Here is a 26,160-nt window from a genome sequence, read left to right on the forward strand (position 1 = left end):
AAATGAGCAACCTCTTATTTTTAAAATAGTGACCCCTAGTTCTAGATTCTCCCACAAGAGGAAACATCCTCTCCACATCCATTCCGTCAAGACCCCACGGGATTTTAAAGGTTTCAATCAAGTCACCTCTTACTCTTAACTCCAGTGGATACAAGCCTAACCTGTCCAACCCTTCGTCAAGACAACCTGCCCATTCCTTGCATTATTCTAGCAAACCTTCTCTGAACTGCTTCTAATGTATTTACATCTTTCCTTAAATAAGGAGACCAATACTGTACACAGTACTCCAGACGTGGTTCCAACAGTGCCCTGTGCAACTGAAGCATAATCTGCCTACTTTTGTAATCAATTCACCTCACAATAAATGATAACATTCTATTAGCTTTTCCAATTACTTGCTGTACCAGCATACTAGCCCCTTTGAGATTCACAGAATTTTAATGGCACAGAAGGAAGCCATTCGGCCCATTGTGTCTGCACCAGCTCTCTAAATGAGCATTATATTCTAGTGCCATTGCCATGCCTTTTCCTCAATACACTTACATATTGTTTTTATTCAAATAATCATCTAATGCCTTCCTGAATGCCTTGATTGAACCTGCCTCCACCACACATCCAGGCAGTGCATTTCACACCCGAATCAGTCGTGACGAGAGAAAAAATATTTTCACATAACATTTGCAAATCACTAAATTTGTGCCTTCTCGCGCGTGATCCTTTTACCAGCGGGAACAGCTTCTCCCTCTCCACGCTGTCCAGCCCCCTCATGATTTCAAACATTTCTATCAAATCTCTTTTTAGCCTTCTTCTCTCCAAGGAGAACAGTCCCAACTTCTCCAATCTATCATTCTCATCCTTGGATCCATTCCTGTAAACCTCTTGTGCACTTTCTCCGATATGTTCACATCCTTCCTATAATGTGGTGCCCAGAACTGTACACTGTACTCCAGCTGAGGTCTAATGAGTGTCTTACATAAATTCAGCATTACCTCCTTGCTCTTGTACTCTATGCCCTTTATTAATAAAGCCCAGGATACTATATGCTTTATTAACTGCTCTCTCCACCTGTCCTGCCACATTCAAATAATCTATGCACATAGGTCTTTCTGTACCCCTCCAAAATTTCAATATCGTCTGTCCATGTTCTTCCTACCAAAATGCATCACCTCAGACTTCTCCGCATTGAACTTCACCTGCCACCTGCCTGCCCACTCCACCAACTTGTCTGGGTCCTTTTGAAGTTCTACACTAACCTCTTCACAGTTCATAACACTCCCAAGCTTCGTATCATCCGCAAACTTTGAAATTATCGGCTGGACACCAAGATCTAGAGCATTAATATATAACAGGAAAAACAAGGGTCCTAATACCAACCCCAGGGGAACTCCATGACAAACCTTCGCCCAGCCCGAAAAATATCCATTGACCATTAATCTCTGCTTCCTATTTTTCAGCCAATTTTGTATCCATTTTGCTAATGTCCCTTTTATTCATTGAGCAATAACTTCTCAAGTCTGTTGTGTGGCATTGTATCAAATGCCTTTTGAAAGTCCACGTACACATCAACAGCATTACTCTCAACAGCCTTTTGTTATCTCTTCAAAATACTCCAGCTAGTTAAACATGATTTCCCCTTTAGAAATCCATGCTGACCCTTCCTTATCACCCATTTCTTCCATTGCTACATGGAACTAGGATACCCAGATCCCTCTAAGCCTGAGCTCTTCAACCTCTCACCATTTAGATAATGTGCTTTTTTAAAACTCTTCCTGCAAAATGGGCAATTTTACATTTTCCCACATTATATTCCATTTGCCAGACCTCTGCCCACTCACTTAACCCATGTCACTTTGTAACCTCCTTACATCTTCTCCACAACTTATTTCCTTTCTTTGTGGCGTCAGCAAATTTAGCAACCATACCATCAGTCCATTCATCGAAGTCATTTATGTAAATTGCAAAATGTTAAGGCCCCAGTACCGATTCCTATAGCACACCACTTGTTTTTTTTTTAAAAATTCTTCCATGGGATGTGGGCTTCGCAGGCCTGGCCAGCGTTTATCGCCCATCCCTAGATGCCCTCAAGGTGGTGGTGGTGGTGAGCTACCTTCTTCAACTGCTGCAGTCCATGTGGTGTAAGCATAGTAAGCATACCCACAGTGCTGTTAGGGAGGGAGTTCCAGGATTTTGATCCAGCGACAGTGAAGGAACTGCAATATATTTCCAAGTCAGGATGGTGTGTGACTTGGAGGGGAACTTCGGGGTGGTGGTGTTTCCATCTAAATGTTACTCTTGTCCTTCTAGATGGTAACGGTCGTGGGTTTGGGAGGTGCTGTCGAAGGAGCCTTGGTGCGTTCCTGCAATGCATCTTGTAGATGGTACACACTACTGCTACTGTGCATCAATCGTGGAGGGAGTGAATGTTTGTGGATGTTGTGCCAATCAAGCTGGCTGCTTTGTCCTGGACGGTGTCAAGCTTCTTCAGTGATGTGGGAGCTGCACTCATCCAGGCAAGTGGAAGGTATTCCATCACACCCCTGACTTGTGCTTTCCAGATGGTGGACAGGCTTTGGGGAGTCAGGTGGTAAGTTACCCTTCGCATGATTCCTAGCCTCTGACCTGCCCTTGCAGCCACAGTATTTATATGGCTAGTCCAGTTCAGTTTCTAGTCAATGGCAATGCACAGGATGTTGATAGTTGGGGATTCAGCGATGGTAATGCCAATGAACATCAAGGGATGATGGTTAGATTCTCTCTTGTTGGAGATGGTGATTGCCTGACACTTGTGGCGCAAATGTTACTTGCTGCTGGTCAGCCCAAGCTTGGATGTTGTCCAAGACCTTTGCTGCATTTGGACATGGACTGCTTCAGTATCTGAGTCGCCGCAAATGGTGCTGAACATTATGCAATCATCAGCGAACATCCCCACTTCTGACCTTACGATGGAAGGAAGGTCATCGATGAAGCAGCTGTAGATGATTGGACTGAGGACACTACCCTGAGGAACTCCTGCAGTGATGTCCTGGAGCTGAGATGACTGACCTCCAACAACCACAACCATCTTTTTTGTGCTAGGTATGACTCTAACCAGCAAAGAGTTTTCCCTCGATTCCCATTGACTCCAGTTTTTCTAGGGTTCCTTGATGCCACACCTGGTCAAATGCTGCCTTGGTGTCAAGGGCAGCCACTCTCACTTCACCTCTGGAGTTCTGCTCTTTTGTCCATTTTTGAATCAAGGCTGTAATGAAGTCAGAAGCTGAGTGACTCAAGCAGAACCCAAACTGGGCGTCAGTGAACAGGTTAATGCTAAACAAATGCCACTTGATAGCACTGTTGATGATCCCTTCCCATTTTTTTACTGATGATTGAGTAGGCTGATGGGGTGGTAAGTGGCCAGGTTAGATTTGTCCTGTTTTGTGCACAGGACATATCTGGAGTATTTTCCACATAGCCGGGTAGATGCCGGTGTTATAGCTGTACTGGAACAGCTTGGCTAGGGGTGCAGCAAGTTCTGGAACCCTACCATATGGTTATAATTGGCAGTCTGTACAGCACTCAAGTGATTCTTGCCTTCATCATTTCTCATCTCAACATAAGTCACTTCTACATCCTAGTTTCCTGAACTTAGGTCATCCCTCACTCATGTGTTAATGCCATCATTAGTTAACAGAGCCACCCCTCCACCTTTTCCTCACTTTCTAAATGTCATGTACCCTAAACTCCACTGTTGCCACAAGTGCAGGATGGAGCAAAGGAATGATAGCTTTCTATTTTGAATTTGAAAGGCTGGACCACTGAAGAAACAAAAATGACAATTTAAATAAAAAATCCAAAACAGAGAAACAAATATGGGACAGCAGCTGTTCCCATATCTAGCTTCATTCAAAACTTGGGCTGTGCAATACATGCATGTGCACAGACCTCAAAAATAACCACTCCATATTAATGCTCACTAGGATGAAAAAAATTCCATATGCATGAGGCAAGAACCGCAAAACTTTCTTTTCTGAAACTGAACATCAGATCTGAAGGTGTGCGCCAATCACATTTATGATATACAGCACTCAGTGCCCATGCTGATAAGGCGTACTGAATTCATGAATGTTATATACATATTTCTCAGGACTCCAATTTACCTAGAAAAAAAATCAAAGGCTGTGCATTCTGCCTCCCCCCCAGCCAAAGTGGGTTTAGATCAGCTTAGGCACTGCTGAGATGTTCGTCTTTGTAATAAAAGCAAATGCCAGTCTTTCATTCCCACTTACATATGGGGCAAGGACTGTTGTGCAATAAATTGTTAACACACTGATGGGGCTTTAACGACCTCAGCATTTAAGGGGCTAATTTAGGCCACATGCCGAGGCAAATGTTTACTAGTAGCAAGATTACTGTTGCTCCCTTTAACATCACTTGCAACAACTTTCAATATTCCATCATCCAAGTGGCTGCAGTCACAGCAATAAACATAGCTTTTTGGGATTAAGTTACAGTCTGATGAGTTCAGTGAGGTGGTGCTTGTGAACTAGTTAAGCAACTGCAGGTTGTCATTTGACTGCAGGTTTTGTTTCAGTCTGTTAATTGTTTAAGAGGAAATTCATCAGGCTTTATTGGGTTTTAATTTCTTCCCCCCACCCCCTCCCCCCAAACCTTTCAGGTTTTAAAAACACTATTAATGCCTGATAAGCAAAAGCTACAGAACTGACTTTTCTACAACATTATTGTCCAATATATCTGAGCATAAGATTGAAATATTCACATTCCCAAGGCGTAAGCATGTGTATCTTAACCTTTTTACGCATTTGTTGGTAGAAATAACAAAAAGCTTTGTCTGAATGTTTTTGATTGGTGTCCGTGCTTTACTGCCTTGGCAATTCCAGAGCTGTTTTCCAAAATGGTTTGTAATGTGTGTGAAAACAGCATATTCCAGCACCATGGAAATACTAACAACCTTTTACGGAGAGGGCAGCGGTCATCATGACTAATAAACACTTCAGGCCAGGGGAAAACAAGCCCAGCCAATAAGGAGCAACTTTAACGAGGTACAACATGGCAAAAGGTAATTATCCAATCACATTCTAAAGATTGTTGGAGTAGGTCTGGCACATCATGTGCAAGTCAACACTCTCAGCAATCACTGATTAAATCAAAGTATTGCTCGCAATTGCTGGGTAAAAACCTAGGTTGTGTCATGTCTGAAATTACTGCCAGAATTGGAAGCTTTTGAGAAAGAGAAAGACTGCAAAGTTTCATTTTATCATATCTACCATCATTCTGCAATAAGTATGTTTACCTACATTTGTAAAACATCCTTTAACATTAGTGCATGCAGTTAGTCAGTGATTTCTAGAGGACGCTTTCTAATTCCAAGTCACCCAAAGAGAATAATCTAAACTGAAAATCTAGGTCACCTCTGAGTCACAACTTTGTTTGCCTACTTCTGAAAATTTTGGCAACTTGTTTGATACAAGCTAGTTAGGCCACACACACCCAGAAGGAAAAGAAAAAATGAGAAATGTTCTAAAAAAAAATAAAAACTTGCATGTACAGAATGCACATTACTTGCTTTAAAATCATCAGGTTTTTGCTCAAAAATATTTACCACAGAGGTCACTCCATTCATTATCTTACATTTTGTTGGTATACAAATACTACAATAATTTCACATGTGAAATCTAATCTGCTTCATTTAATATTTCTAATTTATTTTAACAAATCAGAGATGAGATACATATGATACAAATAGTTGTGGCTCTCATTTAAGAAGGTTACCATCCTAACAAGAGACTTAAAAATGCATAGGAACATGCAAATAAGTAGCGAACGCCCAATAAAGAACTACACCCTGAATTTGCTTAATCTGAGATTACAATTCAGCCCTTCAATAAGGATTTCTTTAAAATTCTATGTAATGTTTTTAAATCATGAGCTGAAACAAGTTTTTCAGTGAGCAGTGGCTCGGTTGTAAAAAAACAAACTGCTGTGTTTTTAAGAACAAGTCTATCCATTTGTGCTTCCTCTACAGCTGCAGGGCAAAGAAATGCATCAATTCAACCAGACATGCAATGTCCTCATTTGTTTCAATAAACACAAGCCCCTGCAATAATGCAACATGGTCCATTTCCTATCCAACACATTAATTTACAGTTCGACTCTTTTATACTCCAAAGGATTACAAAACGAAAGATTTAAACCAACTGCCCCATGGGAAATCAGCAAAAGTAAACCGATTACAGAACTATTTCATGAGCTCATGCTTCTAAAATAAGTATTCTGTTTTAGGGTGCATAAACACCTTAAAGCTAAACTAAGGATATTCTGGGCTCTCCCCCCTCCCCCCACTGTTAACCAAGTAGTTTTAAATATCCATCTTAAAAAGAACATCCTTGGTCACTAATTTGATATCTAGAATCAAGGTGACAAAGCAACCTTTTAAATATGAGACAAAAACAAGAACAGAAATACCTGGAAAAACTCAGCAAGTCTGGCAGCATCGGTGGAGAAGAGCACAGTTGACGTTTCGAGTCCTCATGACCCTTAAACAGAACGAAGTAAAAATAGGAAAGGGCGTGAAATATAAAGTTATATTTATAAATCAACTGTGCTCTTCTCCACCGATGCTGCCAGACCTGCTGAATTTTTCCAGGTAATTCTGTTTTTGTTTTTGGTTTGGATTTCCAGCATCCGCAGTTCTTTGCTCTTATCTCTTTTAAACACGAGGTCAAGTTCAAACATGCAAGTAATTTTTTTTTGAATGGCACTACTTGCAGAATCACTAAACATCACTACAGTGGTTGAACATGGGTTTGGCCATATTGCCACTAATTCATTTAACTTGGGAACTCCATCCAATAAGCTATTTTCATATTGAAAGTCTCCACATGGATGCACTGAACATATTAAATGGACAAATCCTATTACAATTAAAATCACTGTCCAACAGGGTGATGGAAGATGCTATGCTAAAAGTATAATACCAAAGGAGATTTCTTAATTTTTCTAGCCAATTATAAACTCAAAATGGTAGCAAGAGACAAAAGTCACAGTTGACTTACAAGGGCATGTAATGCACAATCTATTAGTCTGTTGAAAGGATGGAAACATGTAACCTGTATTCATAGAACACCTTTACTGTAGGAGGACACTTCAAAGATGAAGAAAGGAATAACAACTTCAGTATAACAAAAGTGGACAGTGCTGGAAAACCCTAGCAGGTCTGGTAGCATTTGTGAAGAAATAACTGCTAAAACTTTGAATTGAATGCCTCTTCTTCAGAACAGCTTTAGTATGACAGCCTGGAGAAACAACCAATCTTTTGGTCAAAGACATGGATTTTCAGGAGACTTATAAAAAAATCAAAAAAAGAGTGGTAGGAGAGCCAGGAGTTGTTTACAGATGGAGTTTCCAAGGGTACACACAATATGCAAAGTTACAGGAATTAGAGGCAGTGAAGCTGAGGATACGGTCAGGAAAAAGCATTTATTTGCAGTCAAAAGCTCAAGGAGGTAATAAAGCAACCTTGCTGGAGTGACCACTGGTATGAGTGAAGCAGACTGAGTAAGAACAGGGTGATAGAGACCTCAATAGCTTATGGGGGTGAGAGAAATATAGCTGCAGGTTAAAACTGTTAAAGGTGAAATGCAGAAGCTCAGATAGGAGGCTTCAACAAGTGAAACAGCCATTAAGACTGCAAGAGCATTTTCCGTTTTGTGCATCCGAGTTATTCTTTCATGGGATGTGGCATTTGTTGCCCATCCCTAATTGCCCTTAAACTGAGTGGCTTGCCAGGCCATTGCCCATACATAGGCCAGGATGGCAAATTTCCTTATTAGTGAGCCAGATGGGTTTTTACAAAAAAAATGATAGTTTTATGGTCAGCATTACTGAGATGAGCTTTCAAATTCCACCAGCTGTCATGGTGGGATTTGAACCCAATGTCTCCAGAGCATTAACCTGGACCTCTGGATTACTTGCCCAGTGATATTACCACAAGGCTACCACCTCCCGAGTTACTGAGAGTTTGAAGGAGAGAAGAGACAGGAAGAGCAGGATGTATTTTGAAGCGGCAAAGGTATCGGAATGAAAAAATGGTTCCAGAGGAATAAGACGACAGCCACATGTTTGGGTAGGGAGTCCAAGGAAAGATGAACCTGAGCAGTTTAGTTTCACTAATAAAAGAAAGAGGTTACAAGGTGTTAGCCTGGTTTTGACAATTCTGGAGGCAAAGATTGCTAATCCTTATTGGGAAATGGGAAAAAGTCAATCCTGCACTCAAGTGAAAAACATGAGGTTAATAGCTCTTTGACAGATCCTGATGCCAGTCAGAGGTCAAGAAACATTTCATACTTTGCAGAATTTCCATGCATGATACCTGAAGTGTGACCAACTCAAGATGCAGCAGCTCAATTTCACAAATAGTAAAATACATGCACTCTTCACTCAAAATGCATACACAATGTTTAAATATTTCCAAAAATTAATAGTTGGATCTCAATTACTAAGGTGGTCTGTAGACACACTTCCTCAGATTTTCCTGGATATGGCAATTACAAGATGAAAGAAAGGACCCAAGTTAAACGTTAGTGTTCTAATTTAGAAAAAGCAGACAGCCAGCCAACTTGTGCAATAGCAAGATCCCACAAACAGAAATTAAATAAGTGCTCAGATGGATAAATGTTGGCCAGGACATAGGGAGGAAGCCTGGGCTGCTCTTTAAATAGTGCCATGGAATCTATGGTCTCCACCCAAGGCAGCAAGTTGGTTCTGGGTTTATCTGAGCAACAGCTTCAGTCCTTCAGTAATGTACAGAAACCTCAATCCCGATTAAATGATTAAGGTGAGGGAGGATGACAAACCAAGGCTCAAAATATCTCCTCCATGGAAATTACAGACAGCCTGCTTTTATGTATTGGAATGTTGAATACTCTATGGAATTTTAGTTTTGCTGGTTTAATGCAAACAGAATGCAACCATGGATCTAGTCTAAAACTGAACATTGGGAATTTTAAAAAAGGCACAGAAAAATGAGAGCACAACTTCTAACTTCCGTAAGCAAAATTTTCCTAAAAATGATGTAGAACAATGAGGTTTGAAAAGTTTGCAGTTGCACAACTTGCCAGAACCTAATTTGGGCCACAGCACTATATGTTGCGTGTCAACTTTGAAATTAGTTTCATTAGAAAAAAAATCCAACAATGCAATTTTACAATGAAAATAAACGAAAGCTACAAAAATTCCCAAGTACTATTTTACAGGAACAGAAGGCTCCGATGGAATGCCAATTTTAATTTTTCACTTATACTTAACTACTCATTTCAGAATACTAAACTTGTCAGCAATCAAAACTGATTTCCTCCTCCACTCCACCAAAAGAAATTTCCAAAAGAATTCCTAGATTTAAAAGCTTTTATAACCCTTCTTTCATTACCTCTACACTAACAACTATGGGGAAAAAAAGCGTGGGACACTGGAGTTAGCACTAACACAGCTCTGCCTGTGTGTGATTACACAAGTGCAGAGCTACCACTCCCCTCACCTGGGCCCCTAAAGTGTTAAAACAGGCCCACCATTACTGAAACATAGACACAGCTTTCACTAACAGCAGATATGCTATTTCTGGAGAAAAGAGTGCAAGAGAGGTCACACACCATGTAGGACTTAGGTGCACAGCACTGGGCCTGACTCCCAGGTTATACCACAAATCTTTTATGTCCACATTCACTCAAATTGCTTTGCATCAATAACGTACAATAAAACACAAGCCAGGTTACTCACTCACTTGATGCAGAGTAATGGGATTATTTTAGATTCAGCGATGCTCTATGCAAGCAATGGTTATATAGGGGCTCAAAGACATATATAGTAGCTAACTCTCACCTTTGAAAAACAGGGGGCTACTTGTTGCAATTATGCAGCATAATATCTGGAAGAGACCCATCTGTTTCCCTGCAGGGCAAACTGACCCAACTTTTAAATTGTCACACCACCTTAACTCCACCCAGGGATTCACGATACTGGCAAACAAACAACTTATGCACTTACAGTGCAGACAACTAGACATTGTTCAACCTACTGAAACCATCTGTGAAACTTCAGACAGTTTCTACTGGTTGAATTTAAATAGTCAATACAACATTGTTTTGTTAAAAATGTTAAATCTGACCTTTTTATAAAAACCAAAGAATGACACCATTGTGTAGTATTTAAAGAAACAGCAAAGAACATTTCAGCAAGGCAAACCACATCAAATACTTCTTATCAGCCTAACCAGATGATCAGATAATAGTGACATCTTGTTCGTGTAAACAAAATGGTTAATGCCTGGATGTGCTAAATGCAGCTCAAATGACCTCACAATGGTAAGGCAGGCCGTTTGGCCTATCTTAGATGATTTATCCAGAATGACCCTAAAAGTTCCAATATAGCACCAAATTAGTCTACATGTATTTTAGAACTGTTTCACTGTAGTTAAAAATTACAACCAAAGCAATGTCCAAGAACTTTCTACCGTAAGGTTGAGGAAAAATAAGCAGCATGGAAGGCCGTGCACCTACTTGGCTTGCAAAAAGCAGTTGCTTGGGATGTAAAGAGGGACAGTACCTGTATGTGGTGGCTATGCACCTGCAAATCCCTAACGTGCTGTTGGACATAACTCAATGGAAAAATGTGGCCACAAAAGTGGTTCATGGTTGGTTTTGACCAATATTGCCCCCCAAAAAATGACCAGCCATAGGTGTGGCCACAGTTGCAGTGGTGCATGCAGCTAAACTAACCTGAATAGAAAATGTCTTGCATACACTCAATATGGGTAGACATACTTCAGACACTCCAGAGTTTATTTAAACTATTTAATTTGGAAGCTATCACGTCTCCAAAATATCCTTTTTGATGATTTTAAAAAAGTGTCAAGTGCTGGAAATCTGAAATAAAACCAGAAAATTATAGAAATAAACTGGAGTCCAGTTCTAAAGCTGGTCAACATATGCCATGTCAAATAAAAAAAGTGCCACAGACCAGGTGTGTATTTACTTAATAAACACCTACTACCATAAGTAAAGCACTCAATGATCAGAAACACATGCACACTGCTGGACATCTGACCATTCGATCATTACTAAGATAAATACTCAAATTATGTCCATTAATCATTTTTATTTGCCAACAATTAAAATAGATACAACTGGATTCCCAATTAGTCTTGTGGCCAACATATTACATAACTCTGTTATAGACAGACCTAAATGTAAATGTGTTCTTTGCATCCAATTTTCTGAAAACATCTCATTAGCGCAGATTCAGGTAAAGGATTGGATTGCTTCAGGGCATACTGGTGGTAAGAGCAGAAGAGTACATGCAAATGGAAGTTATGGGAAGGAGCCAATTAAGAGGGAAATGTTAAGATTGGGCATCAAAAATTGAAGAGCCTTTAAATGGCTCTATAGGCATTTTTATCCAGCGGTAGTTGAAGGAGGTTAAAATAAGGTGAAAGTATTAAGGAACTGGAAACCTAAGTGCAGGCACATGGCAGAGAACCCCAGCCCTGCTAGTGTAGGTGATGCTTCCTGAGGCACTCAAGAGGAAGATGGCCCTCTGATCTATTGGTCAGCACTGGAGCATCTCAAGGAGGTGGAACCAAATTAGAACTAATGCTGACCACTAACAACCAGTAGATATACCAGGCCTATACTGTCTGGTAGCCATGCGCTCCTGCAGCAAAGGCACACTCTGGACTTTGCTCTCTACTGAAGTAGATTCAGCAACGTTTCCTCACGGCATAGAATGCTACTCAGTCCATCAAGTCTGTTCAAACCACCCAGTCTAATGTCACTCTCCCACTTGTTTCCCCAAGCCATTTAATATTCTTTTTTCAGGTATACCACACTAAACTGAACTCCCATCCACAATAATATAATTTACTTGAATAACTGAAAACAGTCAAACAATACTTAGAGCAAGGTTTCAGTTGGTAAAGATCAAAAGACATGGTGGTCTGTTCCATTCAAGCGAGATTGAGAGCGAAGACATGAACTCACCATCCCAGGTCAAGAGCACTGCTGTTACGCATTCTGTTTTAGAATTTCAACAATGGTTTGCTCTGATGCTTAGCTACAGACTTTTTCCTGGCCAGCCCATTTATCTAACGAAATCCAAGACATGTTATAAAGCAAAGCAGTCTGTCTAATAGTTGCACTTTATCCTCGTTGAAGTCAACTGCATCACATTCTGAACATCTTTAAAGTGAGCTTGAGGCTCGAGGGGTTTTGGAACACCATTGAAAAACTTTGCATACCATTCAGACACAGGAATTACAAAGATTTTGTGTAGAATCTCTAATTTGAGATATACCTTGTTTTGAAATCAGCAAGGCTGGTCAAATTGCTTGCAGCCAAATGTACAGCACAAAGTACAGGATTGGACCCATGCTCTTTGAGTCTTCAAGTATATGCCCCATTCTACAATGTAATCACTATTTACCAGGGCATGTCTCAAGAGCAATCAAGTGCAGCTAGCTCCTGATCGATTCTTGGAAATTTGGCACAGGCTTCTTTGGAGGCTTGTTACAGCTGGAATATTTGTTTGCTGGTGGCTCTTTGGTACAGGTGTTGAAGTTTCCATTGCTAGTTCATCTGTTGAAAACTTTGATTAATGATTACTTTCTTTGCTTAGGTGCCATGCTTACAGGCATGTTGAATGTGTGGTCAATCAAGCCAGACTAATCAGTCTACCGTATCTTCTTTCAGACAGAGCCACCAAAAACACAACAGTAACAGAAACATCCACTGGTAACATTATAATCAGCCAGGCATTCAAACATCTTTATGGTGACCCTGGTCTGCCATTTCTATTTCTCTGGGACCAGGAGACTCCACAAGCATTAAACACCTCCCAAAGCAAGACCTGGCCATCATTATCTGTGGGGTCCTTTTATTTGTGAGAGATAGTTAGGATTAGCTATTATCACAGTTGATACCATAGCAAAGCTCATGGTTGCCTTTTACAAATTATGCCCTGCATTTCTGAATGCCATCAGGATATGTTGTGCAAGATGCCCCTGTTCCCAAATGGATACGAAATCCACCTGCTTGTTTGAGCTGGGCATTTCGAATGTCACTGGTTCCCACACCCACGGCCACAGATAAAGTGCAAAAGAGGTAGCTAGACAGCAGGAAACAAACCATCATGAGATCACCCAGAGCTAGGAACATCTATCAAAATGCACACATATGCTTTTAAATCCTATTTTTAAAAAAAATGAAGTAGGTAAAGGTAGAATCTGTTAAGAGCATGCAGTCATTGTGCTAATGTTTGGAACATGTAATTTTAGATCACTTTGTATTAATTTGATTCACAAGTCAACTCCTGCCATTGATGCTACTAAATCCAGTTCCTTTCTTGCAACAATATATTCACAGAGCCAGAAGTCAGTCTCCCAGAATCAGAGTTAAAAGCAATATAAAATCCAATTCAGTCCAATGAAACAGATCTCTTTTCAAAGACGACACTGGTCAATTACATACGACATAGAACTAAAAACTCACAGCACAATTATGAACAAAGGATTGTATTTTTGTCACGCCCCCTACATTTTACCCTTCTGTAAAATTCAGTACTAATTATGGGATTCACTTGCTTCACTGAAACAGGAGGCCTTCAACCCTCAAATAGCAGGGGTAATAATAAATATTAAAACCTATATCTCATTTGTAATTTATTGACAGTATTTAGTAAACAAAGTTTAACTCTGTGTAAATTCAGTGTTATAATTTCCAGTCATTAGAATAAAAAGTTTAGCATTTTTGAAGGAAGGGAAAACATGATGATCCAGGAAATGAAGAATGGGTTTAATCGCTAAGAACTAGAGCCAACGAAAAGAAAATGTACTGAACACCATATATGGTTTAGTCATTCTACTATCACATTTAATTCTTCAACACAGACAACTAGATTTCTTAGAAGTTTTAATAGGATCAGTTCCTCTGGGGTTTTCGTCCAGCGAGAATAATTTTTCCTGAAAATATCTACTTTTTTGGCTTAGTTATGAGGAGATATTTTCCAGACCTTTTACGTCTTCTTTGTGTAGTGATGGGAGGAAAAATATGATTCTCGCTGGAGGAAAACTCCAGAGCAACTGATCCTGTTAAAACTTCTAAACAAATCCAATGGTATTGAAGAATTAAATTCAATAGTAGAATGGCTAAACTGTATATGGTGTTCAGTACATACATGGATTTTCTTTACACTGGTCATAGATCTTAGTGATGAAACTCATTTCATGGATCATCCTACTTTCCCCTTCTTCAAAATGATAAACATCCTAATTACAGGAGATACAACACTGATTTACACAAAGATAAACCTTGTCTACCAAATTCAGGCAGTCAATAGATTAACAGCTGGATGTGGGTTTTAATATTTGAGGATTGAAGGCCTCTTGTTCCAGTGAAACAAGCGCATCCCATAATGATTAGTACAGGTCGAGTATCCCTTCCATAAATCTAGAAATAAAACACATCCAAAAACCGCACTTCGTAAAAAAAAATCTCATTGACCTTTAGCGCGGGAAGTCTAATTGTTGTGCACTATTTAGTTTGTGATTTTTGAATAAAGTAGCTGATAGCTACCAGCACCTGTGGAACCATCCCTGAGCAAGAATCACTTTAAAAAGAGGGTGGTGGGAGAAGAGAAAACACAAAATTAGTCTATTGAAAGAGATCATACTGAAATGATTTACTCACGATAAGATACACTGGTGTTAACATGTATGATGTACAGTTTTTCACACAAGTGTTGTTTGAAATCAAGCATTTTAAAATTAAATGTATTTTTTGTGGTGAACATGTCAAAAAGAAACAGGTACCTTGTATTTATTGTGATACCTCTTACTTTTCTAGCCATTTTATTTACTTAAGACTATAGCTACCCTAGGCTTAGGCTATTGTAATGTAAAATTCATATGTAGCATCCGAAAAATGAAATGCTCCAAAATTCGAAATGCAATACATCCTGGGAGGTTTCGAATAAAGGGTACTCAACCTGGACTCAATTGTGCAGAAGGATAGAATGTAGGGTGCATAAATAAAAAAAAGTCCTCTGGTCTTAATTGTGACATGTTTTTAGTTCTACATGATGCACTGGGGTTGCAAAGATATCTAGAGGTGTAATATTTACAAAATTTTTTGTATTTAATTGACCGGTATAGTCTTTGGGATAAAAAGGCTCTGCTTCATTGGACTGAGTTGGATTTTATATTGTCTTTAAATCAGATTCTAGGAGACTTAGTTTTTTGTGTGTCAATAAGGAGATATCTACGTTTAAATAAAACAAGAACACTTTTGCTGGCATCACATTACCCTTTATGCTAGCCACAAGAAAACAATCCTTCAAAGCTCAAACGTTAAAGCTCTTGCATTTGAAGTGCTTGTATTTGTGACATTTTATATCTACAAAGTTTAAGCAGCTATCAAATCCCCTCAAGGAAAATCAAAATTATATTTAACCTAAAGTCTCAGTGAATGAATGCTCATTTACACCTTGAGCCATAAAGATCAGATGTGTAAAAACTCTGGAATTGGCTGTGATGCCGTGGTAAAATAATCTACCGACATGACTACTTTGCCTTATTTTGAAAAAATGCTACTCGAATAAAGTAGCTGATAGCTACCAGCACCTGTGGAACCATCCCTGAGCAAGAATCACTTTAAAAAGAGGGTGGTGGGAGAAGAGAAAACACAAAATTAGTCTATTGAAAGAGATCATACTGAAATGATTTACTCACGATAAGTCACACTGGTGTTAACATGTGTGAAAAACTGTACATCATACAAGTGTTGTTTGAAATCAAGCATTTTAAAATTAAATGTATTTTTTGTGCTGCACTTAGTTTTAATCCTGTTCTTATGATTATTTGACTGTCAGGATGCCCAAGAATACATCATACAACAGGTTTCATTTTACATTGTAATATATTGGCAGGAGACAAATTATCACACTTAGCTTTGTGTATGCTTTAACTCTAGAGCAATACACAAGTATACTTTTTCCTTCTGCACCCCCATTCTTCTACTGTTATAGATGATTCTGTATCAACCTACATATAACTGTAGTTTTATAAAACTCCCAAGAATCACATGTAATCTGCGCAGGCATATAATAATCTGATAATTAAGGGTGGGAGCGCCTGAGCCAGAACTAAGGCTAGGTCAAGAAAGCGCACACAATAGAATATGGTGCAGAAATAAGGCAAACAAATTATACATGGGAAAGCATGAAAGGTGCAGCAAAAAAGTTAAATTGCAATATCTGGAAAAAGAGAGACAGAGAGAAAGAGAGAGAGAGAGAGAGAGAAAAAATCTACCGGTTCTGACTTCTCACCAGTATTGGATGTGATTGAATAGTTTCTTCCAGAAAGCTCTACAGCTGATGTTCACAAAAGAAATTTTAAACATTATTATTGCCCTACATTGGAATTACTACATTACAAAATTTCAGTGATTGAATTGCTGTGCTTATACTAGCTTGGCAATGCAAGAAGTTTGTGGTAAAGCATAACCAGACCCATAACTTGTAATTAGTCTTGTAGAGGCCAGGTACAAACAGTTCAAAACAAATCTCCAACAATTTTGCACAGATCCTTCCCCAACTTCAGTGATACTAAATCCTACTTCACACTGTCCATTCGTACACTTGCTTACATTATTCAGTTGAGCTACTTTTTAAATATCTTGCCAAAAGATGGTATAACATGAAAATCTGACAAATTGTGCCATTTATCGATAACCTTTCACCAGGACCTAGAACACATAAATGACCAAATCCATTAAAATTATACATATTTGTACGGACTTCATACAATAGATGAAACAAACCACCCTGTAGGTGTGAATATTTTTAGGTTGAATTAGATAAATTCTTGACTGACAAGGAAGTCAAAGGGTACAGGGGGTAGAAAGGAATGTGGAGTTGAGGCCACAACCAGATCAGCCATGAACTTATTGAATGGCAGAACAGGCTCAAGGGGCTGAATGGCCTCCTGCTCCATGTTCATGAGTTCACAAGAGGTTACAAAAGCCAGTTGCAAGAGGATTTGAGTAGGAGTAAAGATGTTTAGCTGCAATTGTATAGAGCTTTGGTGAGATCACACCTGGAGTAGTGTACACAGTTTTGGTCTCTTTACCTACAAGAGGATATACTTGCCATAGATGGGAGTGCAATGAAGGTTCAACAGACTGATCCCTGGGATGGCAGGACTGTGCTACGAGGAGAGATTGAGGAGGCTGGGCCTGTATTCTCGAAGGGTTCAGAAGAATGAGGGGTAATGTCATTGAAGCAAACAAAATTCTTACAGGGCTCAAAAGGGTAGATGCTTCCCTAGGTTGAGGGGTCTAGAACCAGGAGACACGGTCTCAAAAGAAGTAGGCCATTTAGAACTGAGATGAAGAGGAATTTCTTCACTCAGTGGTGAATCTTTGAGCCTCCAAAGCCCTCTTGGGTAGAGAATTCCAGTTACTGAGTATATTCAAGACAGAGATCAATAGGTTTCTAGGTATTAAAAGATATCAAGAATATGGGGATAGTGAGGGAAAATGGCACGGAGGTAGAAGATTAACCATGATCTAGTTGAATGATGGAGCAAGCTCGGGGGGACAAATGGCCAACTCCTGCTCCTATTTATGTTTCAATGCTCCAGTTATGTTAAATGAGCAACTGACAAAAAACCAAAACTCCTGCCAGTTAGATCTCCATACTAAAACCCAGAACCAGAGTATAATACAAACTACAGATTATGCCTGATAATAACTAAATTTTGTTGACAGTTAAGTAGAGGACAAAGTAGCTGAACATCTAGCATTGTCAGTTGTAATACACAGAAAGCACCTGCAAGTTGTTTCACACATCTGAATAAATAGGCTTAAAAAAATCTTCTTTTTAATTATTTCATGGGATGTAGGTGTCAGTGGCAAGGCCAACAGTTTTTGCCCATCCCTAAATGTCCTCAAGAAGTTGGCGATGAGTCATCTTCTTGAACTGTTGCAGGGACACTCAGTGCTATTAGGAAGGGAGTTCTAGGATTTTGATCCAGGAACATTGAAGGACAGCATTATAGTCCAAGTCAGGATTTTGTGGGGCTAGGAGGGGAACATGCAAGCGGTGTTGTTCCCCTGCTTCTGCTGCCCTTGTCCTTCTAGGTGGTGTAGAGATTACAGGTTTGGAAGATGCTGTCAAAGGACCCTTGGTGAGTTGCTGCAGTGCATCTTGCATATAGTACACACTGCTGCTGTTGAGCATCAGTGATGGAGGGAGTTGATGGAAAAGTTTACCGATCAAGTGGACTGCTTTGTCCTAGATAGTGTTGAGCTTCAAGTGTTTCGAGTCACACTCATCTGGGAAGGGAAGACTATTTTATCACTCTCCTCACTTGGGCCTTCTAAATGGTGGATAGGCTTTGGGGACTCAGGTGGGGAGTTACTTGCCTCAGAATTCCAAGTCTCTGAGCTGCCCTTGTAGCCACCATATTTATACAGCTAGTTCAGTTTCTGGTCAATGGCAACCCCCTGGATGTTGATAGTTGGGGAAAACACAATAATGATAGTGGACTTGTGAATTGTAGATTACAGTTGTAATTGTACAGTTTACAAGTGAGGAAGTGGTGCTTTAGCTGTACAGAGCTTTAGTAAAGGCCCCATCTGGAGTACCATGTTCAGTTCTGGACACTGAACTGTGACTTTGGAAGGGGTACAGCATAGATTCCACTAGAATTACAAACAGGGCTTAAAGAATTATGAGAATAGGTGCCATAGATATGGCTTATATTCCTTTGAGTACAGATGAATAAGACCTTTAAAATCATTTTGGAATTCAATGATAGTGAGGAAGCCTTTGCTTTCCCCACATTCAACTATCAATTAATGCTGTACTGTCTTCTTTGTTGATTATCCATTGAGCAGACGATCAGCCATGCAGGGTCTCAATTTGATGGCCGTGTGGCTGGCTGAGAAAATCTGGGTAACTACCAGCTCCAAGGCTTGTTAATTTGCAGTTCCCATTAATGGAATAACATTAGCTCTCTGACTGGTGGTGCATTATGATGTATTTGTGCCAGTCAATTCAGAGTAGGCACTGTTTGCCTTGCAAATCAAAGTTAGTTTCTGGTTAGGATCTAAGTGCTTCGGCACAATTAGAAGCAGAACAATGTAAAGAAAGCTTCAATGTTTTGCATGCAAGTTATCCATTGCACTATTCACCAGTGTCGTTCTGGGGAGTGTTATTGGAGGGCTGATTATGAATGTGCCAAAAATCAAATTGGTTTGCAATGACTGCCAATGTCGATGAACTGCTCAATAGAAAATTCAAATTAGTTCTGACTTGTAGACAAGCAGCTGACAGAGACTGTCAATGTTTTGGGCCAGTTAATTCACCCCAAATTTGGCAGGTTCTTTGAATACAGCCGAGGGCCTCAGACAGTTGGTCAGTTTAGCACAAGTTAATTAATCTCCAGTCAAATAGTTAGATAACGTCTCTGGAGGTCACACATGAAGAATGTCTGCTTAGGCCTGGTGTTTGTGGGGTGTGTGTGTGTGTGTGTGTGTGCTGCCAATCATGGGACTGTACCTTGTTCCAAGGTATAGAGAAAAGAAAACTGGGAGGGGAGGAAGAGAGGCAGGATAAACAAATAAATATATATTTTTTTTCCATTGCCTAGTTACAGGAAGATTGCTTGGAAACTCTGTTCGTTTGTAATGAAACTAGTGTCCTCAGAAAAAAACCATTTGGATCACACTAGTATTTGTTAAGCATGCTAACTGTATAGGATGATGGTCCCAGATTAATATATGCAGAGAGCCATGATGGCTTCTTTATAAGGACTTAGCCCAAGTTTCTAAAATACTGCTCCCTTACCTCCTATTTACAAGCATTTGAAGAAAAACTTGCTTATTTGCTTAAATTGCTACAATAAAGTTTAAGACGATTTTCTGAAAAGTCAAATACAATTTAATTTTTAAATTAATTTTTAGGTCAATTTTTAACACGTCGCCTCAATTTACATTTGGAATTTTCTCTCTCATTTTCCCTATCCAAAACATTAACAGAATTCAAATACATTACTAAACTCCAAAAGGTAGCAAACTTTTAAAAAGCAGCAGCAGTGACAATCAAGCTGGGAACAGGCAAAGTTTTCTGAAGCTAACCAAAAAAGTCAAAGCAAATTCCTTTCAAATGTACCCGCCATGCATCAATTGCAGCACAAGACACTATTCTTGCATCATTAAAAGTTAGAAAATTACAAGACAAGTTTGTTATCAGTGCCCTATTGAGATAATTATTGTGTTCAATTTTAATATTAGAAAACCAAACTCCACCAATCTTATAAGAGTCACAGCACAGAAACAGGCCCTTCAGTCCATCATGTCTGTGCCAGCCAATAAACACTATTCTAATCCCATTTTCCAGCACTTGGCCTATAGCCCTGTATGCCATGGCGTTTCAAGTGCTCATCTAAACACTTAAATGTCGTGAGGGTTCCTGCCTCTACCACCCCCTCAGGCAGTGTGCTCCAGATTCCAACCACCCAAAAAAAATCTTCAAATCCCCTCTGAACCTCCTGCTGCTTACCATAAATCTATGCCCCCTGGTTATTGACACCTCCACTAAGGAGGAAGTTTCTTCCTATCTACACCCCTTATAATTTTGTATACCCCTGTCAGGTCGTTTCCCCCCCACCTTCTACACTCTTTAGGAAAACAACCCTAGCCTATCCAGTCTCTCTTCATAGCTGCTCCAACTACACTTCAGTTCTACAAATACACTTATGTGCAGCACTCAAACTCAAAAGGTCATGCTCAAAAAATGTCTTTGAATATTCCCAATGTCTGGCTACATTTTACATTCGATTTTCAAATGTTGTGATTAACTTAATGTAATACCCCAAGTACGAATCTGTTTGTACTGTAATTCCCTCCAAATCCCACCTCTTCGGGCCCTCCTTAAAAACCTACTGTTGACCTGATATTGTTTATCCTTTCCCGTCTTATTATGCCTCTAAAGCACCTTATTTCTCAGTTACAAGCGCCATATAAATGAAAGTTGCTGTACTTCGCTCGTTTTAGATATAATTACAGCTGTTAATCTGTTAACATTTTACAAATTAATACCACACAGACAGCTACTGATCTAACATTCCCACCTCCTAAACAAGGTTTAGGCAATTACATTGTTTAAATTCAATACATAAAATACAACATATTACCTTACTCGCACATAAAACTTTCACCTAAAAAAGTATCTTATTTCAAATGCATAAGAGGCTCCAGGTATCTGGCAAGTGTACGCACAACTCTGCGCTCTTGCGCTCGGGAGGTGAAAATGTGAAGACGCCTAGTGTCTGAAAGCCAAAATATCAGGAAAAACTAAAACGCGTGTCTCAGTTCACGTGCTACGAGCAGTTTACTACGTTGCTTAAAATTTCACAGGCGAAAACTGTGCTGTAACGTGACTTACAGGCGCGGACAGATTTTGTTGAACGAGAAAAAACAACTTCTTTTTCGTCCCATTATTAAAATTTACGAAAAAAGTCTACAATAACTTCTCGATCCATTTGTCCCTCAATCATTCGCAATGGCCCCGAAAATGCTACAAAGTCCTACAATGCACGTCCACCGCAATAACTGATGAAGTCAGCTTCAGCAACACCATTTTTTGCCAACTTTCCAAATAAACATGACTCAAACCGGACACACACACAAATATCCTCGCAGAGAACGGTTGGTCCTTCAAAGATCAAACAGGGTCATATGACGATACCACCACAACCGACAACACATTCAAAAGCTTGTCCAGGAAACGGGTCTCAAGCAGGGCAGGAGCTCCTGAGCAAACAGATCTTGACCCAAAAAAAAAACCACAACAAAAACATCAAGCCTTCCATTTTACCGGGGTTAACGGCATGTAGCTGCGGCGGCTCCTACACTGTTTACCTTGAGGCTGAATGTCGGTCTGACCGCCCCCCCCCCCCCCACTCCAACCCACTCCGTCCCTGACCCCACCCGGTCTGATTCCCTTCTGACCCCCCCTCACACCCAACCGATCTGACCACCCCCCCACCCCCTCCCCTCTGACTCCTCACTCACCCATCCACCTCCACACCCCCTCCACTCCCAACCCCCACTATCCCCTTAACCTTTACATTCCTCCCCCACCCCCTGCTCATTCAGCTTTAAACCGCTGTTAAAAACACTCCGATAAAAGCCAAAAAAAAAACCTGCAGATGCTGGAAATCCAAAACAAAAACAAAAATACCTGGAAAAACTCAGCAGATGCTACCAGACCTGCTGAGTTTTTCCAGGTATTTTTGTTTTTTTTTTGTTGGGGCAGCAGAATAAACGAAGTTGCCTCACATACCGAGCCTGTACCCGGCAGCTGCCCCGCGAACCTCCGCTCCGGGCCATCCATCCCCCAACAGCGGGAGCCCCAGTCGCACAGTGTAACCGGGGGGGGGGGGGGGGGTCAGCGCCTTACCTGAAGGGAGGGCCTAGATCCATGAGGATAGCTCCGGCCGAGCCGCTGTATCCATAGCCCGCTGCCCCAGCAGTGCCGCCGCCGCCGGATTGCGCGGGCTGTTCGGCTCCAGCCTGGGGGAGACACGGCTCCGGACTCGGCTCCTTTTCCACCGAGGCGTCGAAGTCGACGCTCTTGACTTTACGGAGGTGCTTCCTGTATAAGGCGAGCTGCCTCTGGGCCGAGCCCGGCTCTTCACTCGGCTCCGAGCTCTTGCTGCGACTCCCGGTCCCTGTCCCGGTGTCCCCGGTAAACGCCGCCCGGCTCCCGGTCCCCGCCGCCGCCATTTTGTCCTGTTTCAGTTCATGGGCTCCAGTGTAATGGAGAGATGATCAGCCTCTTCCTCCAGCAGCAACAGCCGGGCGGAGCTCCTCTTCACACCGGCCACACACACACACACACTCACACACGGAGACTCGCTCAGTAAGTAAGCACCAGCCCCGCGGCCGCACTCACTCACATCCTCCTCCTCCTCCTCCTCTCAGCCCCCTCTCTTCAACGCCGTTAAACCGGGTTACTGGCGGCCCTGCTCAGCATTAATGCCGCAGCCACGGTTAATAACATCTCTCTCCAGGCGGGAGGCCGTGCTGCTAACTGCAACTGACCCTCCGAGCCGGCTTCAGTCTTATTGACACAAACTTCGCCTTTTCCTTTTCGCTCTCAAAAGTGTAGGAGGAGGAGCGCCCGAGCTTGCTCCGTGTTGTTGGGCCGCCCCCCCATCCCTTATATGGACAAACTTCCCTTTAGTTAGCCCCAGCTCCTCTCCTTCCACCAACCTTCACAGCTACGATTTGGCCGGACAACAGGAGTCAATCGCGTAAAGTCTCTTTCGTGCCGCTCTGTCATTTCATTCATTCATTGAGGCGGATTGGTCTTCACTATTGCTCTAAGATTTCCAACATAAAATCTATCATGCACCAACTATTGTCAATTAAGAAACCTACGTGAGAGTATTGCTAAGTTAATAAAGCTATTTCCTATACTTTTGGGAAGCAGAGATAATGTTTGGCCATTTGAAATGTCATAATAATGTCATAATAATGCCATAACTTTAATGTGCAGAATGTTATTAGGATATGATACACCCCAACAAAAACAATGGCGGAAGCGCGATCCGTGTTCGTTGTTAAAAGGCCCAAAAGAGACCCTTTTGTACTTAACGAAAGCAAAATGCTGGAAAAACTCAGCAGGTCCAGCAGCATCTGTGGAGAGAAACAGAGTTAACGTTTCAAGCCCGTATGACTCTTCTTCAGAGCTGAAGAGAAGTAGAAATGTGATGGATTTTATACTGTTTAAGAGGGGTGGAGGTTCTTTCTCCCTCCCTTTCCCTACTTCTGAACTTCATAAAACTTGGTACATCTATCACTTTTTCCTGTTCTAACGAATAGTAATTAATTCAAACCATTAACTCTGCAGAGAAACAGTCTTTCCAGCATATTTTGTTTTTATTCAGCTTTTAAAAAGGGTAGTGGATAAAAAAATCAAAGGGTATGGGAAAAAGTCAGAGGTATGAGACTAAATGGACAGCTCTATCAGAGTCATAATGGACTCTTGTACAGTCTACTTAAATGATGCTAAGTTTGTTTTGTATCGTTACAGACTTTTCCCCTTTGGGGAATAGTTGGAAATATTAGTAGGCTGATTATCAGCCTATTAAACCTCCTTCAATGGCCAACAAGCCCTAGGATGGGATTTGAAGCCTGAGCTTCTGGCTCAGAGGCAGGGGCACTACATGTGATTCTTGGTAAAACTCATAGAAACAGAGTGGAAGTAATGTTCACCTTCACTGCTTGAATGGATTACTTGCTAGTTGTGGAGCCCATCCTTTCAGACACATTGCCACCCAGGCAGTGCAAGTGAAAATTCCTCTAGGATTAACTTCCCCTAAAAATTAAGGGCAATTTCTCAGTAATTAGAAGTAGTTATTGGATAGGATTTAGTTGTGAAGTCATTTGTGTTCACTGTGTAAATGATTTGGAAAGGAGCCTAGAGGGAGTGATTTCAAAGTTTGCAGACAATACAAAAATAAAAGGTATAGTTATCTTTTTAGCACAGCAAAAGAAGTTGTAAGGAGACATTGATAAGAGGGTGGACTAAAAGTGACAGGTGGAATTAAATGCCTGTTAAATGCAAGGTGACATATTTGAGTTAAGAAATAAGAGTAATTATATTCTGAGTAGAATTAGGCTTGGTTTGTGGAAAATCAGAGGAATTTGGGACACAGGTTTACTGGACATTAAAAGCAGCACTTCGGGTTGCAAAGGCTGTAAAATAAACCAATGGAACTTTAGGTTTTAAATCAGAAAAGGTACAGAATATAAGAACTCAGGATAATCATGACCCAATATGAAACATTGAGATCCCAGCTAGAGTACTGTGTGCAGTATTACAGTCCACACTACAGAACTAACAAAGGCTTTAGGAAAGGTACAAGTTAAATTAGCAGAATGCTTCATGGCATGCAGAAATACAAATGCAAAGAAAGGCTTGAAAAGTGGGCACTTTTCATAAGAATAACACAGATTACAAGGCAATGTTATAAGAGGTTTGTTAAAATACGAAAAGGTGGGACGGGATATATATAAGTAGACTGGTTCCAGATGTTGAGTAGTCTACACTGTAGGGGCATATGATTAAAAAGAAGAGTTTAACAGAGAAGAAGAGAAGCCTCTTTACAGAGTAGAGAGGAACACATTTCCAGGGTTAGTGATTGAAGCATAAACTATGTCAACCTTTAAGATTAGATCAGATAGGTAGATGTCAGAAAAGGTATATGGAAACAAGTAGGGAAAGCTGATTATGACAATTTGCTTGCATGGAAGATAAATGTTGATTTGGACTAGTTGAGGCAAATGGCCTGGTTCTATGTTATAACTTCTATGCATCAATAAAATGAACCACTTTTAACTTGTTAATTTCAGAAATTTCATCAGAAGCACTTGATTGGAGGCCCTTTTCCTGATCACAAAAGTTGCTTAGCGCTCATTGTTAAATATTTGAGCAAACTGCACAAGGTGAAATGCATCTCACCATTCTTCCTCATTCATCCATCCTCCACATCCATTGCAATGGGATCATTATCTAGCAGGAGGGATCAAAATAACGGAAGAATCTTCCTTTAGGATAAATACTTACATTTTATATACCTTATCAGGTTTCAAAAACATCTCAAAGCAATTCACAATTATTCTGAAATGCAATGATTTATGTCATATAAGAAAATAAGCTATATCCCAGACAAAACAATAATAAGCTATGAGTTAATCTATGTTTAGTAGTCATGTTTGAGAGAGGAACGTTTTTATTTATTTGCTCATGGGCCTCACTGGCTAGGCCTAATTGACCTTGTTCAGAGGGCATTTAAGAGTCAACCACATTGCTCTGCGTCTGGAATCATATGTAGGCCAGGTAAGGACAGCAGATTTCCTTCCCTAAAGGGCATTAGTGAACCAGTTGGGTTTTTATAACAATCAGCAGTGACTTCTTAATTCCAGATTTTTATTCAATTCAAATTTCACCATCTGGCATGATGGGATTCAAACCCAGGCCGCCCAGAACTTCACAGTTCTGAAGAAGAGTCATCTGGACTCGAAATGTTAACTCTTTCTCTCC

General features: G+C 40.5%; 1 protein-coding gene across 1 annotated transcript in view; it reads right to left on the reverse strand.

Moving 5' to 3' along the window:
* Positions 1-23,199, reverse strand: part of map3k1 (mitogen-activated protein kinase kinase kinase 1, E3 ubiquitin protein ligase) — a 126,006-nt gene extending 102,807 nt beyond the window's left edge. The window contains exon 1 of the mRNA XM_041184588.1: positions 22,510-23,199. Coding sequence (XP_041040522.1) covers positions 22,510-22,835 — 326 coding nt within the window. The 5' untranslated portion in view covers positions 22,836-23,199. The remainder of the gene's footprint in view (positions 1-22,509) is intronic.
* Between the last annotated feature and the right edge of the window lie 2,961 nt (positions 23,200-26,160).

This window comes from Carcharodon carcharias, chromosome 1, assembly GCF_017639515.1.
Source record: "Carcharodon carcharias isolate sCarCar2 chromosome 1, sCarCar2.pri, whole genome shotgun sequence".
Classification (NCBI taxonomy): Eukaryota; Metazoa; Chordata; class Chondrichthyes; order Lamniformes; family Lamnidae; genus Carcharodon; species Carcharodon carcharias.